The sequence below is a fragment of the Pseudopodoces humilis genome, chromosome 23 (assembly GCF_049639895.1).
Source record: "Pseudopodoces humilis isolate 2021_Gansu_Grassland_sample_001 chromosome 23, ASM4963989v1, whole genome shotgun sequence".
NCBI lineage: Eukaryota > Metazoa > Chordata > Aves > Passeriformes > Paridae > Pseudopodoces > Pseudopodoces humilis.
The window spans coordinates 7,660,210-7,678,559 of NC_142222.1; the positions used below are offsets into that span (position 1 = coordinate 7,660,210).

The 18,350-nt window shown below is 45.2% G+C and overlaps 1 protein-coding gene across 6 annotated transcripts in view; it reads left to right on the forward strand.

Moving 5' to 3' along the window:
• CLIP2 (CAP-Gly domain containing linker protein 2) overlaps positions 1-18,350 on the forward strand; it is a 70,364-nt gene that overhangs the window by 43,945 nt on the left and 8,069 nt on the right. For 5 of the 6 annotated variants that reach the window (XM_088066180.1, XM_088066182.1, XM_088066181.1 and 2 more), the window contains 8 exons: positions 2,986-3,199; positions 4,158-4,355; positions 5,488-5,591; positions 7,555-7,615; positions 11,936-12,040; positions 13,515-14,459; positions 16,591-16,648; positions 17,980-18,063. In XM_088066180.1, the coding sequence (XP_087922306.1) occupies positions 2,986-3,199; positions 4,158-4,355; positions 5,488-5,591; positions 7,555-7,615; positions 11,936-12,040; positions 13,515-14,459; positions 16,591-16,648; positions 17,980-18,063 (1,769 nt within the window). The remainder of the gene's footprint in view (positions 1-2,985; positions 3,200-4,157; positions 4,356-5,487; positions 5,592-7,554; positions 7,616-11,935; positions 12,041-13,514; positions 14,460-16,590; positions 16,649-17,979; positions 18,064-18,350) is intronic. The other variant, XM_014255062.2, reaches the window with a different exon arrangement.

Consider the following 18,350-nt stretch of genomic DNA (forward strand, 5'->3'; position numbering starts at 1 on the left):
TGCATCTTGGCTGAGGCACTTCTGGTGTGTGCCCTGTCTGCAAAGGCTTCTCCTTTGTTTCACATTGTTTAGAGCAAGGCTGCAGCATTGTCCATGTCTGTCCTTTTGAGCCTTCATCCAGCCCTTTGATTTTCTTGCAGCATGTGCCCATTTCAACAGCAGTGGTTTGGAGAAGCTAACAGAGTAGAACCAGCTCTCTTGGTGCATGTAGGCACCCCTCAGTCGGTCTTCCCTCTTTGCTGTGGCAGCATGGAATTCTTGAGGCTGTGCTGATCTTGTCCTGCCAGGATCAGCCTGGGCAGAGGCTGTCCAGGACTCTGGAGTCTGTGTTTGGGTGATGGTTGCCATCTAGTGAGCATCCCTGGCCTGGCCAGCAAGCCCAGCACTGCCTGCTGCAGCTGCAGGAGGAAAGTGAACCCAAAACTGGAGCTGAAGGCACTGAGGCTGCTGAAAGCATAGAGGTAGCGTGGAGCCTTGGTGACATTGTCCACCTTTGCTGTCATAGGCAACTCCAGTTGAGTGGGTGGTGAATTGGGTGAAATTTGTGGTGAGACACTGATTTTCTTGCAGGCTTAGGTGTGGATCAAGGGAAGGCCAGAGGGCTGGGCTTTCCCAGCAGCTGTGGCTCTTCAGTGGAGGCTGCCTGCAGGCTGTGGAGCAGTAGCAGTGGCCCAGGGGACAGGGTATCACTGTGGGGAGCCCCTCTGTACATCAGATTTGGACTGAGGTTTGCTGCAGCTGCTTTCCTGTCTGCACAGGAGACTACAGAGGTGCTGGTGTGGCTTGGTTTGGTGTCAATTCCACAAAGCCAAGCAAGTTCCATGTACTCATCTCTAGTAATTTAAATGTTACCTGCTTATTTTGCTGTTCTCCCTTCTCTCTCTGCTCCAGTTGGAGTCCTTGCTCACTAAACTCCTAGACATTTTACTTTTTGCATTGTTTGTCAGCCTGGGACACTGAAGATTTTTCCATCTATTTCAACATTTCCTGTGCTGTTTTCCACCTGCAGTTTGCATTGACATCACAGCACCACTTTTCTGTCCTGTTTCCTCTCTGTAATGTGAGTAGGGAGCTCCTTCACACTCAGTGAGAGCAGCTCTTGGTTTTCAGATAGATTTATTTTATTTTTTTTTTCCCCTGCCAAGTGGTTTGGACCCAATTCCTGCTTCTCAATTATAAAAGTTAATTGCAGCCACTTTTCAATCTGGAACTGAAAGAAAATGAGCAGACAGAGTGATGCAAGTTTGAGCTTGCTAAGAGCTGTCAGAGGCTTTTAAGGGAATTAACATTTGGGATTGTTGTGCAGCCATGAGTACCAGTCTGTGCTTACACCAGGCAGAGCTGTGTGCCTGCTGGAATTTGGGAAAACGATGCTGAGCAGGGCTTTGCAAGAGGTCAGCCTGTGGTATGGCTGGTTTTTCAAACCCAAGGGCCTGTGTTGGCAGGAAGTCAAGGAGGCTGAGAGATTTGGGGTTGTAGAGGCGCTGTTTAAAGTTTGTTATAGAAAAAAAATAGATCGGAGCTGATGTTTAAAAATTAATTTTGTTCTCATCTGGCTGGAGATCAGGCTGTTCCCTGGCCTCTCCAAGCACATAGGGGTCTCCCTGTGACACAGCTGTATGGCTGCCAGCACTTAAAAATAAAAGGGAGTTGGGGAAACAGCTGCTCACATCTGGAGAGAGAGAAAACTTGTGCTAGTAGAACTGGATTTGTGTAATTTAGTCATTAGAACCTACTTTTTTTATATTAACATAGGACAGATTGTTTTATGACCCAGTGTTTAGTCCTGTTCTTGCTGGGAGGCCTGTGAGAAAGCTCTTAAAGAAGCTTTTTGTGTTGGCTGCTCCCCTAAAACTAGGATACACAATGCTGGAGGTGATGTGGTTTTTCCTGCTGCAGTGCAGCTGGCCAGCAGCAAATGAACCTTGGTTTATGCTGGTCAGCCAAGGCCCCAAAGTTGTTTCCAGGGTTTGACACTGAGCTGTGGCTCATTTTTATTCTGGAAGAGGGTTCTGGAGAGACAGAATCTTAGGGCTCACTGCAGTTGTGGAAGAGACCATGCACTGTCATTATCTGATCCTCCCTTTTCCAAGTTTGTTTGCACGGGAAACAGTTTCTCTGCCACCTGAAGGAGGTGGCACAAGCTGGAGTTTGCTGTAATGGTATTTTTAGCTTCAAAGGTTTGAGGTTCCTCCTGTTTTGGTAGGGAAGATTTTTCCCTGTGGGAACATTTATGCAGAACTGTGTGATTCAGATCTTTTTGTCTGACAGAGTCACAGGGTGGGTCAAGTTGGAACCACAGTTGGTCATCTAGCCCAGCCTTCCTGCTGAGGAAGGGTTATCCCAGAGCACATGGCATAGCATTATGTCCAGAAGGTTCTGGAATATCCCTAATGAGGGAGACTCCACACCTTCTCTGGGCAGAGCAGCCTGCTCAAGCCTTGCTCACTGTACATGGAAGAAATTCTTCCTCATGTTTAGTTGGAGCTTCCTGTGGCCTCTTGCCTCATTGCTGAGCTCCACGGCGTAGAGCCTGGTCCATCTTCTGACATCTCCCTGCAGACACGCTCCACTACACCACGATCTTCAAAGCTGGGTGAAGGGCACAGGCAAATTTGGAAAGACTGGTTGGTAAGGAAGGGGTGCTCGTGCTGTGGCTGTGGTTATGTTCTGGGAGATGGGCTCTCCAGGCTGCCAGCTGTGTCTTTCCTGGCATCTTATCAAATGCACAGCAACCTAGTGCTTGGCAATTACCTCAGGTTTCCCTGCTGAAACACCACAAATGCAAACATGGAGTTGCCAGCACTACAAGTAGGAAAGGAGAATAATCCAGCTATTTGTACACAGGAAACAATGCCACAGCAAAGCACGCAGGGATCAGCTGTGGGCTGGGGTTTTTGGACTGCTTGGCAGTGCCATTGTGCAAGGCTTGGGTAGAGATGGCTGCTCTGCCACGTCTCACTTGGTGCATCTCCTGTGTCCCAGGTATTTCCAGTGCCCACCCAAGTTTGGCCTCTTTGCTCCCATCCACAAGGTGATCCGGATCGGGTTCCCATCAACCAGCCCTGCCAAGGCCAAGAAGAGCAAGAGGATGGCCATGGGAGTGTCAGCCCTGACCCACAGCCCCAGCAGCTCCTCCATCAGCTCTGTCAGCTCCGTGGCCTCCTCAGTCGGGGGCAGGCCCAGCCGTAGCGGGCTGGTAAGTGGCTCCTGCGTGGTCCCTGCAGCCTCAATCTACCTTTGTGACCCTTTGTGACCCTTTGTGACTCAACTTCACAAAGCAGGAGGGTTGGGGTTTTCTTCCAGTGCAGCTGCTCCTTCACCGTTCATGAGGTGAGGGGAGTGGAGTGTTGGGAGGGTGTTACCCCCTCACAAACAGTCTCCCTCCATGTACACGGCTCCAAGTAACGCACACCAAGTAACTGTGACCACTGAAGAGCCTGAAGTACAATTTGCAGTGGGATGAGTCTCAGTTCTGCTGTCAAGAGCAGCTTTATAAGGGATCCCTGCAGAAAAAGGACACTGTTTCCAGTCTCACGTGGTCGTGCTGCTCCACTGCCCAGCTGGGCAAAGCTCCTGCTGTGACTGTCTCACTGTGGAGGGTGACGGTGTCCTGGTCACATGCCTGGGGTCTTGGCAGGTGCTCAAGCAGGCAGAAAGCAGAGCAGGCAGTGATATAAAATTTCTGGCTCTGCTGTGGTGTCACTGCAGAACAGCCGCAGCCCTCTTGGCTGGGGACAAGGGTGCAGTGTCATTCCTGGAAGAATAACCCCATAATGGTCTCCACTTGAGATCATTCTAACCCAGCTGAGCTCACTTTTTGGGATTTCATCAGTGCAGGCCATCAATAAAATATATCTAAGAAGGCAGATGATACAATGCATGATAATTTTTCCTGACCCAGTTCCCACCCCATGTTCTGACCTTTGGGAAATGGTGATTTTATTGCAGTGCAGAAGAGCAATTGAGATTGTGAGCATTGTCCAGATGTTTCTCAGACTTAACCTCCCCTGTAGGGCCCAGAGCTGGAACTGCAGCTCTGCTCAGCTGAATAAATGATCATTAGGTGAGCAGCATTCCAGATTTAACAGGGGACTTCAACTATCCTGGACTGGAAAGGACACAGCTTTACCCCCTCTCTCTTTAACTCTCCCCAGCTGACAGAGACCTCTTCTCGGTATGCCCGGAAAATCTCTGGCACCACAGCTCTGCAGGAGGCACTGAAGGAGAAGCAGCAGCACATTGAGCAGCTGCTGGCAGAGCGTGACCTGGAGCGGGCAGAGGTTGCCAAAGCCACCAGCCACATCTGTGAGGTGGAGAAGGAGATTGCCATCATGAAGGCCCAACACGAGCAGGTAGGAGGTGATAGGGCTTTTTATCACCAGCTCTCAGATATATATGAATATTGATATCCAGTGGAAGTGTCAGATCATAATGCTGCCACTGTGTGTGAAACTTGGGCTCTGAAATTCTGCCTTTTGTGTGGTGAGTTAAACTGAGGCTCTTCTCCACATCCCAGTGTCACATGTTCTACCTCTGCCCTGAGCCAGGAGCTGGAAAAAGTCTGTGACAGATAAGAGGCAGTAGATAGTCTGTGTCTGGTGGATCAATACATTTCAATGCTGAAATGCAAGTGGAAGGCAAATTTGTTCCCCTCAGCCACTGAATCTGGCTGTGGCTGTGACTGCATTGCAGTGATTTTATGGTGCTGAGAACATCAGTTCATATTCCACTGCTCTCTCACCAGAGAGGATGTTTTTATAACCTTAATAAAGGCAGGAAATCTGGAAGGAAAACAGGCTGATCATATTAGGTTGGTGTTTGTTTATTTGCTTGGTTTTTGCTCAAGCATTTGTACAGAGGATATTTTATGTTTTAAAATGCTTGAAGAGAGTTGTGTTTGTGCTATTTGTCAGTATGTGGTTCTTCAGTGTCTGCTGTTGTCCTGAATTCTTGTGCTTGTAAAGCCCGGTGAGCTACCTGGGAGCAGGGCTGGCACTGTATGTTTGTGTGGTGGGTCACACCTGCCTGTCAGAACTACAGGAGAAATTGGGAAATCAACTGCAAGCTGACATTCTTCTTGTGTGTTGTGTTTTCCAGTAATTATCAGTAACAACTGAATTAACAGAAATCTGAAATATCTCTCTTGCTTCATGACCGGGGCTGAATTGCACTGGTAAACTCTGACCAGATTTTCAGAACTTTTCAGGCTTCAAGTTCTTAATTCTAATCAGAGCTGGGTTCTCTAAAAGGGTCAGGTCAGAGAGGCACTGAAGCATGGATCACTTCCAGCTGCTGGAGACGGAGCAGTTTTTGTTGTCTTGATCCCTACATCCTAAGCTCTTTGGAAAATGTGCTGTTACCACAGCATCCTCTGAAACAGATCATCAAAACTTTCTGTTCCCTACTTCTGACCCTTTCTTAAACAGCTTTATACTACTTCAGACATGGCTGACTTTTGTGTCTCGGGCTCCTTTTTTGCTCCAGTATGTCACAGAGGCAGAAGGAAACCTCCAGCGAGCACGAGCCTTGGTGGATGGGATGCAGAAGGAGAAGATTGAGCTGTTGAACCAGCTGGAAGAGGAGAAGAGGTAAAGCAGGATGGGTGTGAGGGAGGTGAAGTCATGTGTGGACAGTGATAAAGCCTTCAGGTGGTTTTGGCTTAAGGATGAAATAAAAATTGGGTCATAAACAGGCATGTGCACGTTGGGCCATCACAGACCCTCCTGTACAACCTGGATTTGCTGAAGACCCTTTCCTCCCCTCCAGTTGTGATGGGCTGATCTTGAGGATGTTCTTTGTGAGGAAGGGAATGCAAACTGGAGCACAATCTGACTAGTGTGATCCACCATCTCCCCACATCCCAGAGACCCCCATCTGTGCAGATATCATGGTGCACACATTTCCCCTCTGGATAAGAGTGAAGACCTGCATGTTATTCTTGGAGTCCAGGTGCTCCATGTATGTAATTAAACTCTTCAGTGGGAATAGAAACACATTTCTGTGTATTAAATAACTGAAAATAGTGTTGATTTCAACTGACTGATGCCCCTCCTGAGGATGAAATGTTCTTTCATGCATGTCTCCCCATACTCCTGGTAGGCAGCTGACTTTCCCAGCTCCAGGCAGCCCTTTAACCCAAGACAGCTGAGTTTCCCTCTAAATATCAACAGATGCCTCCCTCCTCTAATTAGAGGAGGTTTAGACAAGGAAGCTTGTTTATGAAGTTAGTTTATGTACACTCACAGCTATTTTTATCTGTACCAGAATCACAGTCCTTACATCTGGCTACTAGCTAAACATCCTCTGTCTTTTTTTTTTTTTTTTCCTGATCAGTAAAGAGAAAAAGAGGGATGAGGCTAGCAGAAAATGGAATTATTTTCTACTGTTACTGGCTTCTCTCTTCCAAAAGAGAAGAGTTTCCTTGGCATGTTTCTGGTTTTATGTGCATTTATGCATGACTGGCCTGTACAATCTGTGGGGAAGGCTCCTCTGTCTGCCAGGGTAGCTCACAGTTTCCACGCTGTGGAAACATTAAACACTGCCCACCCTCTGCCAAGGAGGCAGAGGATCCAATTCCCTTGGAATATTTTGTATGGACCTTGTGCATTTGGCACAGGAATTGCCCAGTGCTCGGCTGCAGGACAATAAGGTTTAAATAATCAGTGAAACCTTGTTGTGGTTTGCTTGTTTTCAGGATCCTGTGTTAGAGAACAGTAGTTGTGTGTCTGAGAGGATGTGCCTTGCAAAAAGGCCATGTTTGTGTGTGAAAAGCTGATTATAACTGTCCTGCTCCATGGGTCTTGCTGCTCAGTTATTGCTGAGCTGTTTGTATTGAAGAAAGCTGACCTAGAACAGAGGCTGGACAGAGATAAGGATAAAGTAGGTATTTATTAAAAGGCCTTAAAAGATACACCCTGAGCAGTACAAGAGCCTGGCCAGGGCTACACCCAAGATGGACCTAAAAATGGTCACAAAATTGATGACTGGTCACGAAGTCTCACATTTTTATAAGTTTTGGTCCATCTGCATATTGGGATTAATTGTCCAATTACAGCTCCAGGTTATGAAGTCCCACCCTTCTTGTTTTCTCTCTTCAGCCCACTGTTGTTTCTGCTTTTGGGCCTCAAACTTTGATTGTCTTTGGTATTAAGATAGGAAAGGAATTGTTTTGCCTGCCTGCTCTGTGAAGAGAGCTCGCTAACACTTCATATGAAGCCCAAAACTACACAGCTAGGAAACACAGAATATGAAAAATATGAAAGCTAAAACTTAAGGCATCACCATCCAAAGGTGGTCTGTATCCCTCTCCACTCAGACTTTGATTCTGCAGACCATGACATGATTTTTAATACTGGGTGGGTGGTTGTAGAGCACAAAAAGCTTATCAGTAGTTTTTGGTTAGCTTTTCTATTTGTTGGTAATGATCTCTCCAGTGATGGTTGCAGTAATCCATAAAACCTGATTAACAGTGAAAATATGCCATGTCTGCTCAGACAGAGGGTGCTGAGCTGAGTGTTCCTGATTGCCCTTTGTGTCCCTTTCCTTCCCCAGGAAAGTGGAGGACTTGCAGTTCCGTGTGGAGGAAGAATCCATTACCAAAGGGGATCTGGAGGTAATTCCTTATCAACTTGCCAAAATGTGGGGTCCAAAGTTGCATGTGGGGCCTCACTTGAGTAACTTCTGCCACCTTTTCCTCCCCTCTAACAATCCTTTATTGATGGCTTTGGACCTGCAGGGAACACCGTGGTGTAAATGGTGAGGATTGTTCTTTGGTGTGGTGCCCAGTGACTGTTCACCCTTGGAGCTGCCTGGAGTTAATCTGTCCCTCTGAGTTGTTAAAATCTGTATCTGAATGTGTTGGAACTTAGGTTTTTCCACTCTAGAAATGAATTGACAGTTCAATTCCTGTCCCTGCAGTGTCCTGCTCGTAGCAGCTAATGGGGCACACGGAGTCTCCTGGTTGGATGCTGTGTAATATGCATAAAAATTTCTGTGTATCCTGAGGAATCCTCATGTGGAGTTCACTGCCCAGGAGTGTGGGTTTGATACCAGGATTGAAACCCTGTCAGTGGGAGGGGCTGTTGCTGAGTGATGCTGTTGCAGTGAACATTGTGCAAACTGGAAGTGATGTTGGGGTGAGGTGATGTTGGCCCTTGAGTGGGAGGCTTTTCCATGGGGGAGAAGGAAAAGAAAATCTTTCAGTGAAAGCAAGGCTCTGCTCTCCAAATGTAAATAAATAAATCAAGGGCATTTTCCATCTCTTTAGCTGGAGTGCCAGGTTAGTAACAGCCAGAAATGTCAAGGGCCCTGCTCCTGTGCTTCACTGTCACTCATAGCAATAAAAGCCCAGGAAAACAGCAAAACTAGGAAATGGATATGTTGATGTGGCTGTGATCCTGTTGGCATAAACCTCTCTTCCTTTATCCAGAAGCTGAAGGAGATGTTTGACAGGGTGTAAATTAGCAGTGAACTGATAGCAGACCTTTGTGGAAGCACAGCAAGTGCAGTCTCTGCCTGTTATGTGGGTGCAAAATCAGATTTCTGTTCATCCCTGAGCTGACAGCTTTCCCACAGTGCTTTAGAGAAGGGTGGTTGATCTGTGCATCATTTTCTTTCAGAGCAGTGAATTGTCCCTTTGTAAGCTCCAAGTGTTTAAGCCTGGCTGTGGAATTATGGCAGTGGGACCAGGGTTAGCCAGATTATATATTTGGATGTATTTTTTTTTTAAAAAGCCACCATGCTTAGCAAAATGATAATCTGCTATGGATAAGGGCTCCTGTTCTCAGTTTGGGACTCGTAGTCTTGGATTTAATTTTCCTTTGGGCTGGGAAGGAATTGTTTTGCAATGGGGATATGGCCAAGCTTTCAGCAGGACATCATGGTCCTGTCCTCACTTCCATGCCTGTCTGTAGAAAAGAACAAATAATTTAAGAAATGCTTGATTTCCTCTGATCCAGGGAACTGGCATGCCCTCCATGAGTCCTGCATCAGTCCCAGCACAGGCATTGGCAGAGGGTTTTGCTGGGGCCAGTTTTTACATCTTGTCTGCCTAATTTGCATGCTCAGACTGAATGATTGACCCACTAGAGTTAATTCTCACCTTCCTGTTTTTTTTATGGAGACAGTTAAGCTTTCCAGAAGCAAGTAATTAACTTAGAGAAAAAAAACCCCAGAACTTCTTATTAGAAATGAGGAGGATAAGAGCTCCTTCATGTTGCAGTGTGTTTCCTGGGAAATGGTTTTCCTTGATATTCCTTGTGTAAAATTGCAACAAAGTCAGGCAGTAACTGCAAGCACAGCCCTTGGCATCCCTCTCTAGAGCTGAGCTAGCCAAAAGCAAAGTCCAGTGACAGCTGCCTGCTTTCCTCTGGTCTTGTTAGTCCTCTCACAGCAGCAGTTTTTCCAGGTATTCAGAGGGGAGAGTGTTCATTTTGACTTGACAGCCAGTTACAGACATGATGACAATGGTAAGAACAGATTCTCTGCTCTGTGTTCCCTGGCTCTGGGGTTTCTGCTGAAGGCTTGGCTAAATCCCCTGATATTTGTCCCAATAGCATGTTTTCAACAAATCTAGGGCTCTTGGGTGTTGAGCACAGCAGACAGCATTCTTGGAAACAATTTGACCAAAGAAGTCCATGTGTTGGTGGCCTGAAGATAAAGATCAAGGTGTTGGACCTCTGATAGAGGGGCTGTGGATTTAACCTTGAAGTTTAGTTACGAACTCAACCCATTTTTGATCCTGGTCAGCAGCTGATGCTCTAGTGATTTGGAAGATGAAAAACAAATGTAGGAAAAGCTTTCAAGAAAGACTTTTTGTGGTGGAAGACCACGATTTACAGGAAATATTATCCTCATCAAGGAACTCTCTCATGCTCATCTCCTGGATCCTGCAGCATGCCTTGAATGCCAGTGGGAAGTCAGTTTGTAATTTGTGAACAGTAATTTAAGGCTAATAGCTGCAAGTAAATCTGAAATTCATATCTGGGCTTCCTCAAAGTGCAGGAGAACTTTGGATTTGAGGTTCTGACTCATACAGGTTAGTACTAGCAAACCAATTTGCATAAAACTATACAGGATTTAAGAGTTTAGGACTGTAAAATAGTTAATCTATTTTTTAATTGTTTTTTGGTTGGTTGGTTGGTTTTTTTCCTCTATTTCCGTATGTTTTTCTGGAGCTGGAAAATAGCAGAATTAACAGATACTGAGCAAGAATTTCAGGTGGGACTGAGAGCTCGATTGGGCACTTGTGTTAAACTCCAGAGCCTGGAGAGAATCTCTTTGAGAAGTCCAGAGGTGAGTTTTGTAATAGGTCAGCATGCTCAGCTAGCAAATATCTGATGTGCTGCCACCAGTTAATTAATTGGTATCAAGGGAATATTTATTCCTCTTGATTAAAATCAATCCTGGAACTCCCTGTCGAGATGTGAATCTTAGGGCTTTGCAGGAAGCAGAATTAATTTTATTTAATTAATTAAATGCCTTTTTTTTCTTAATTAGGATGCAATAAGCCAACTTTTGCACTTAAGTTATATAGTTTGGGGTTTTGATAATATTTGGGCTCTTGAATCCACATCTTTTTTTCCCCTCCTTCAGGGGTTAAATAAGGCACATAAAATACAGAGCCATGTGAATATAAATGGCAGTTATGTCACCATCTGTGAATACATGTACAATGTTATTTTGCAAGCATGAAACATGGATTTTTTTAAACTTCTGTTTCTATAATTTGTACACAACTAGCCAAGCCTTGCTTTATTTATTGTAGGGCAGGGCTGAAAATCCTTACAACTGGCTCCAACAGAAAGAGGAGGGGAAGCAATTATTTATTTGGAAAATGAAGGGCAAAAAATGGAGGTAAAAATGGTCCTGAGCAGGTTTGTTTGCTTTTTGTTAGATTAATTTTTTTTTGTTTGATAGATGAATTAAGTTTAAGGAAAATGTGGGTTTTGTAAGCCTAAAAGGTGTGAAGGCCAGAGTGTGCATGAACCTTCCTGTATCTCCTCTCTTTTATTTAGAGAGAATTTTACAAGATATTACAGTGGTGGTTGTGGAGTGCTGAGCTTTGCCACCAAGTGCAGCTTTGTGGTACTTCAGCTTTAAAAGTGAAGGGCACTGAGGCAATGCTCAGAGCCAGTGCTCCTGCATTTGGGTAGATTACATGAACTTTTTGTGCACAGTTGAATTTGTCAGAGAAAAACCTCTTGAAAACAAACCACCAACCAACCAACCAAAAATCCCAAAACCAACCAACCAAAAAAAGCTCTGTTTTCTTGTGCCAAAGTTAGTAGAGTCTTACTGTACAAAAATCACTTTGAAATTCGTGTCAGGCCCATTCAAACTCAAAGCACTGATTTATAGAGCAGTTTGGTATCAAAATTCCCTGATCTCTTCAGCGCAGTGTATTTTTTGTTTTACAACATGCCACGTACAGTATGACCTGGAGTGTTTTTTCCCCACTTAGTGTAGGACTCACACTGTCTCCAGAGCAAAAATAAAGGTTGGGAACATCTGACTCTTTTCAGTCTACCTTGTGCTTCTTCTTGAGGAAAGATGTGGAGAGTCATTGCAACATCTTTGCATTCTCTGTGTGTACAAGGGCCTTGTGGGAGCTTTGCATTTTAGGAAGTGTCTTCAGTTGATGCAGCAAAACACTGAAGCAGGTTTCTAATGCAGAAGGATGCTTTCCTATCACAGACTCAATTTTCTTATGAAGAGCCACTACAAGTACCACGTAAAATCCCTTAGGGACCATTTTCTGTTTGGTTGGATTTTTCCTCCTTGCTTGGGTTTTTATTCTCTTCCTGTTGTGAACTGCCTTTCCTTGTCTTTTATGCTGGAGATGATGTTGCAGCCTTCTCTTTCCCTCTCTCTCTCTCTCCCTCCCTTCCCCTACTCCCATCTCCACTGTTCTTTTTTCCCTCTGTGTGAGCAGACTCAGACGCAGTTGGAGCATGCCCGAATACGGGAGCTCGAGCAGAGCCTGCTGTTTGAGAAGGCACAGGCTGAAAAACTCCTCAGAGAATTAGAGGACACCAGGGTAATGGACCCTCACTTGCCCTGCCTGCAGACAGCGCTTGCACTGCCCTGGTGCTCATGATGCCTTGCTTTGGGTTTCTTTCTTTTTGGTTTTTTGTGGGGGTTGATTGATTTTGGCTTGGGTTTTTTTTTTGTTTGTTTGTTTTGTTTTTTATTTGCTCTCTTTCCCAGAAATAGTAAACTATATGATTTCTAGCTTTGCTTCTCTTGTGGGGAACTTGTTTCTCAGACTGAGTTTGCTTCCTTGCCCCACGCCACCATCTGACACATGAGCTCTTACAATTCATACATATCCCAATAATATCCACACCCTGCACAATTCATTCTGCTTCGAGGCTGCCCCAGGCTGTAAGAGGAAATAACATTGCAATCAACATTCCAGTCTCCCCTGCCCCTTGTGGGAGCTGCCATCTGAAGTGGAAGGTACTGCTGAATGCAGGTGGGCCTGCAGCAGGACAGGCTGCCCAGAGGAATCCTAAAAGCAGCCAGATGTGGAAAGGGCTTTTTCATGCTCATGTGGTGTGGGATGCAGCAAACTTGCTGCAGTGTGAGCAGCAATGGGTTTGAGAGCTGTAGAAAACACAAATGTGAGGGTTTCCAAAAGGTCTGGATGGTTTGAAGCACCCTGTGCCCATCTAAAATAATGACCACCAGCCTTCTGGGCTGATGGCTGCTGGGGAAATGGCAATTGAAACGGAGTGAAATTGATCTCTTGGAGTTTGGCTCGCTTTCCTTTTTTCTTTTGCCTTTTTCTAATATTTCATCCTCTTCTCCATCCGTATTGGCAGCACCCTGTACTCCCTGTGACGTGCAGGGAGTTCAGCCCTGCCAGGTTACATTCAGATGGCAAAACATGGATCCATAGCCCTTAAGCTCAATGTGTACCATGGCCAGATTTTATTGTCTTGCATCCTCTAGCCTCCTTTGTTATTTTGACTTTGCTAATAAACTCTAACAAGTACTCATATGTAAAAATCCCTTTTCCTTTTTACACCAGGGTAAACAAATTCTGCTACAGAAGAGAGGTTTGCAGGCTGAGGATTGCTGAGCAATAAAGGAAACATGATATGCTTAATGCTGGTTTTGATGCTTGTGAAATTCTTGCATGTGCAGTCACATCTCTGTGCATCATCTGGCAAGATGCCTGGTCTGGAAACATAATGCCCTTCCAGGACATTATTTTTCATAAACCACCGTTGCTCCCTAGTGAATTTCAGGGGTTATTTCCAAGGTGTTTTTCTGTGGAAAGCAAGAGGTTTGTATTAGGAATAGATAAATTGCAATTGGCACAGACATAAGCGCGAGGTGTCGGTGTTGGTTACCCTGGTGCAAAACTGTGCTCAGGTCGGAGGGTACCGGGCGTTCTTTACCTCTTTATTTGAACTTTGACTAATCTACCTTGAATTTATTTCCACTGGAGAACGCTTACTAAAGGGGAGAGAGGCGCTGACTTTGTGTTCTCTGTCGTGTTGCAGTTAACCACGGTGGCGGAGAAGTCCAGGATCCTGCAGCTGGAGGAAGAGCTGAGCCTCAGGCGCAGCGAGGTGGACGAGCTCCGGCTGTGCCTCCAGAACTCCCACCAAGCAGAGACCCCTGAGCACAACCTGGGCTTGCAGTCGGAGGCTCTTCGGTTGCGGGATCAGCTGCTGTCTGCCAACAAGGAGCACCAGAAGGAGAGCAGCCAGCTGAAGGAGAAGTACGAGAAGACGCTGAAGAAGTACCAGCAGGAGATGGAGAAGCTGAAATCTGTCAATGAGAAGTACTCGCAGGAGATTGTTGATCTGAAACATAAAGTTCAGCAAGCCACTAACGAGAACATGGGGCTCATGGACAACTGGAAGTCAAAGTTGGACACGTTGGCTTCTGACCACCAGAAGTCTCTGGAGGACCTGAAAGCCACACTCAACTCAGGCCCTGACACCCAGCACAAGGAGATTGTGGAGCTGAAGGCAGTGGTGGAGAGTATAAAGTTGGAGCACCAGCTTGAGTTGGAGAACCTGAAAGCAAAGCACGACATTGAGACAGCTGTCCATATAAAGGAGAAAGAGAGTCTCAAACTGAAGCTGCAGGAGGCTTTGGATGAAGTGGAAAAAAGCAACAGCAACTGGAAAATGCAACTGGAAAGCAAAAGCAGTCAGCACCTTCTTGAGCTCCAAGATGTGAAGGACAAGTGTCGAGATGCTGAGCTGAGGGTGCATGAACTGGAGAAACTTCATGGTGAATATACAGATCAGACAGAAGCAATAGCTTTCTTGAAAGAGCAGATATCTTTGGCTGAAAAGAAGATGTTGGACTATGAAACATTACAGAAAACAGAAGCCCACAGCAAACAGGAAATCCAAAGATTGCAGGAAAAAGTGCTTGTCTTAGAGAACAAGCTGCAGTCCATGGAGGCCCTGCATCCTTCTCAGCATGCAAATGTATGGCTTCGGGGTCATTTTGCTTGTTTATTTTCACTCTTGGGAACTCCTCAGCCGCTGCCTTGTGCAGTTTTCTGAGGCCTCAAATATCTGGATGGTTTTTCCCTTCCACTGAGGGTGCTCTTTCTGCACTGTATCTCCATGCTGAAGGTGTCTTTCCACTCTGGAAAGCCAGTACAGTGGGACAATTAGGAAAAAGGAGCAAGTGGGGCCACACCTGGGTTTGGAGGCTGCTGTGACAGCAGACTAGGGCTGGCATGGTTTGTCAGGGTGGGCTCTCATCCCAGTGGCACCAGGCATGGGGTAATAAAATGCTTGATTGAATATGAGACCAAGGAGGGCTAAAATAAGAGTGGTAATATGAAGAGGTCAATTTGCTGTGGCCTTTGTGTCTCTTCAAGTCATTCTTTTATATATATATATTTTATTTTTTTTTTTACTATTTGCCACAGGATGCATCATCCCCCCGTTGTGCATGGCACAAGGAATCGTGGCTGGTTCTGCACTGTAGTGAGCAGGGAGATTGGTACTCATGGCTCTGGGCTGGGCCCCTATTTGTGTTTGGATTTTGCATGAGAAATGAGGAAAAGCCCAGTTTCCATCCTGTGGGGATGCAGAAAATTAAAATAAGCTGTGAAATGTGTGCATTTTAAGAATACTGTGTTAAAATTTCAGCTGGTGATGTAGTTTCTGTTCCAGACAGAGATGCCAGTGAAATGAATTCAATGCCTGTGTTTAACTTCCCAGCATGAACAGCCCCATTGAAACCAGTTGCACCTCCGGGGAGCAAAGTCAAGCCCATGAATTCCATGTTAAGTCAGAACTTCACACCGTGGAAATAGGCACACTACAACAGAGGCAAAGGCCAGGGAGGGATCTCCAGCATTTTTAGTGTTTGAAGGGTTGCTCCAGGATGTTTCAGTAAGGACAGTTGGGAACAATAAGTACAGCCAGGAGCCTGGGAAAAAGGGGTTGTTATTACAATATGTAACACATTATAGCCAATATTCAAACAGGAATGAATAGAAAAGAACCTGGAGGCTTGTTCCAGAGCCCTTTAGATAAATGGAAGGGCTCTGGGGAATATTGATACTGGATTAGAACCAGGGAAGTCTTGAAGTAATTATTTCAACTATGTGTCAATTAAAATCAGGAGATTATGGGAAGAAATGCATGGGTGAAAGCCTTTGAGTATCATGGGGCAAGTTCTATTTAAAATTGTCTTAGTTAATTTGAAGTGACTGCAGTATTCACCATTCAAGTATTTTAAACAAGCAAAGGTGTCTTGTGACACCCTTTCCTAGACCTTCAAGGAAGAACTACAGCTGTGCTTCCCATGAATAGTTAAATAGTTATTTCCATACCAAAAATACATCAGGAAACACACACATCTCCTCTGGGGGTGCTGGTGCTGCTGTTTGACTTGTCCCACAGCCCAGACTTCAGAGAAGTGACCCTGGAGCTCTGGACTGTGGTGGCCACAGCAACTGTGTGTGCTGAGGTCCCAGCAAAGGCTGTTGGATGGGAAGAGGTGTGAAAGGTTCAGTTTTGGCCTCTGCCACAGAAAGTTTGGCATTGAAAAATGGCATGCAGTCTCTGGCTTTTCATTGAAGTACAGAAAAGAGGGTGGGGAAAAAAGCAGAATCCCCTGTATGGACCCGGCATTTGCTTGTTATTATTTTCATGAATGCATTAGTTGTATAAAATCAATTATTATTTTATCAATGTTTTTATAACTTTGGGCACAGCTAGGTTCTAGAGAAGCTGAGGAACTTGTTGACTGGTAGGTGTCAAGCTGCATGCTGGAGAGCATTTGCAGCTGGGTATTTGGGATTGAGCAGAGGTGTCTGAGGGACAGCAGCTCTTCCATCCCTCTGGAACCAGAACTGGTGGGGGAAAACCTGGGCTCTGTTCCCTCCTGAGTGAATCCTGCTGCTGTGTGTGAGCACTCTGGTCAGCCTCAGTAGTACCAGCTGGACAAGTGGCTCCTCAAAAAAGCTTTTATTTCCCTCTTGGGAAGGATGTAAAACATCCTAACTCGGACATGGATGGGGCTTTGTGGTTGTTAACCTCTGCTTTGAATCTTTGGGTGAGGGGTTGGTTTATATCTTATATTTTACATTTATTCTAGATGATTGAGACTAATGATATTTCAGAAGAAAAGATAAAGATGAAGCAGACTATGGAAGGTATGAAGCTATTATTTTTACCCTGTTCTAGTGACTCATATGCTTTCTCTTCTTCTGACTTTCTGCTCTTGCAGGGATGGCTGCATGGCAGGGGTTTAGGAAATCATTTCATCTGTCAAAATTTGCTGGATGACATTTGTTGTCTGGATTTGTTTTTTCCTTGTGATCAAGCTGAGCATATGCAAGGGTGGATGTTTTTACCTGTGTTAGATACTCTCCATGCAGATGGTGCAGGTTGGAGACAGATCTGGGGAAATAGGTGCATTTCCATCCCATCACTGATTTTTACACCAGGTAAAATTCAGACATCAGATGTTATTTGCTCACAGGAGAGGAGTGGTAATAGTAGATATTCAAATAATGATAGTTAACTTTTTATTAAGCTTACTATAAATCAAATCCATCCTTTTAACAAAATGTGAAATTTATACACTCAGGAAATTTGTATAAAGTGTTCTTCAAACTGAACTGTACTCAGCCCCCTCATAGAGGGTGAGCTGTAACACTGAGTCTGAGCAATAGCAGAGCTGGATTCAGAAGTATTTTGTCCTATTTCCATTGCCCCCAGTGCAAGCCAGGCATTGTCCATAAGCCTCATCTGCCTCTGCAGATCTGGGATTCTGTAGAACACATCCATGTTATTCCCCATTCATGGAAGTGCCCAAGGCCAGGCTGGACAGGCTTGGAGCAGTCCAGGATGAAGAGCAAAGATATCTTCCAGGTCTAGTGGAAGATGTCCCTGCATAAAGCAGGGGTGTGGAACAAGATGAGCTTTAATTTCCTTTCCAAACCAAACTATTCCATGTTTCTGTACCAAATTGTTTGCTGATTGACAGGTAATTCCTGCCTAGTGATGGCAGAGCTTAACTAGATCCAGCAGCCACTGCTCTAAATGGCCACTCAGTGCATGTGTGCATTGTTTCCACACTGAATAAAGCCTGGAAAGATGTAATGGAAACAACCAGGTCACATTTGCACCACAAAAGCATCAGACTTCAGATCTACAGCTCTGAGCATGGAAATGCATCAGTTCATCAGAAAACATGTCTTTTGAAACAGTCCCTGCCTTCCACTGTAGGAGGTGACACAAAGAAACGTGCTAAAAGCTCCTTTTGGTTTGTTTTTTTTTTAATTAATGTTTTATTGCCTTTTTCTCCCTCTTCCTTTGTGGTTGCTTTCTTAACCCTGTCTGGTACAACTTCCCAGTGTGCATCCCAGCTGCAAGTGTGGTGAGATGCAGTGTGTGCCACCATGCTGTGCACCTGACACCTGCCCAGTTTGCACAAAGTGTTTTCCAACCCTTTAATCTTTGTCTTTTCATTCCCCCACAGACCTCCAAGACAAACTGAGTAAAAGAGACAAAGAAGTGTCATCCCTGGTGACCCAGGCTGAAACTCTAAGGGCCCAAGTAAGTGGTAAGTTTCCCTAATCCAGTGTTGGTGGGAATGAAATGTTTCCCTGCTTGTCTCATGCACTAGTGTTGAACAAGAGCCCAGAGCTGAAATAGGCTGATGTAAAACATGATGCTGCTGTTTTTTGAATGGTTATTGCTGGTAAAAATTAATTCAGGAATTGAACACAAACTGCAGAAGATATTTGTGTCCTGTGAGGGAGGGTTTGGGCTTGTTAAAGCTAATGGGGTAGAAGTCAATCGAGCTGGGTGTGTTATTTCCAGGATCAAGCCAGTCAAGAGCTAATCAGG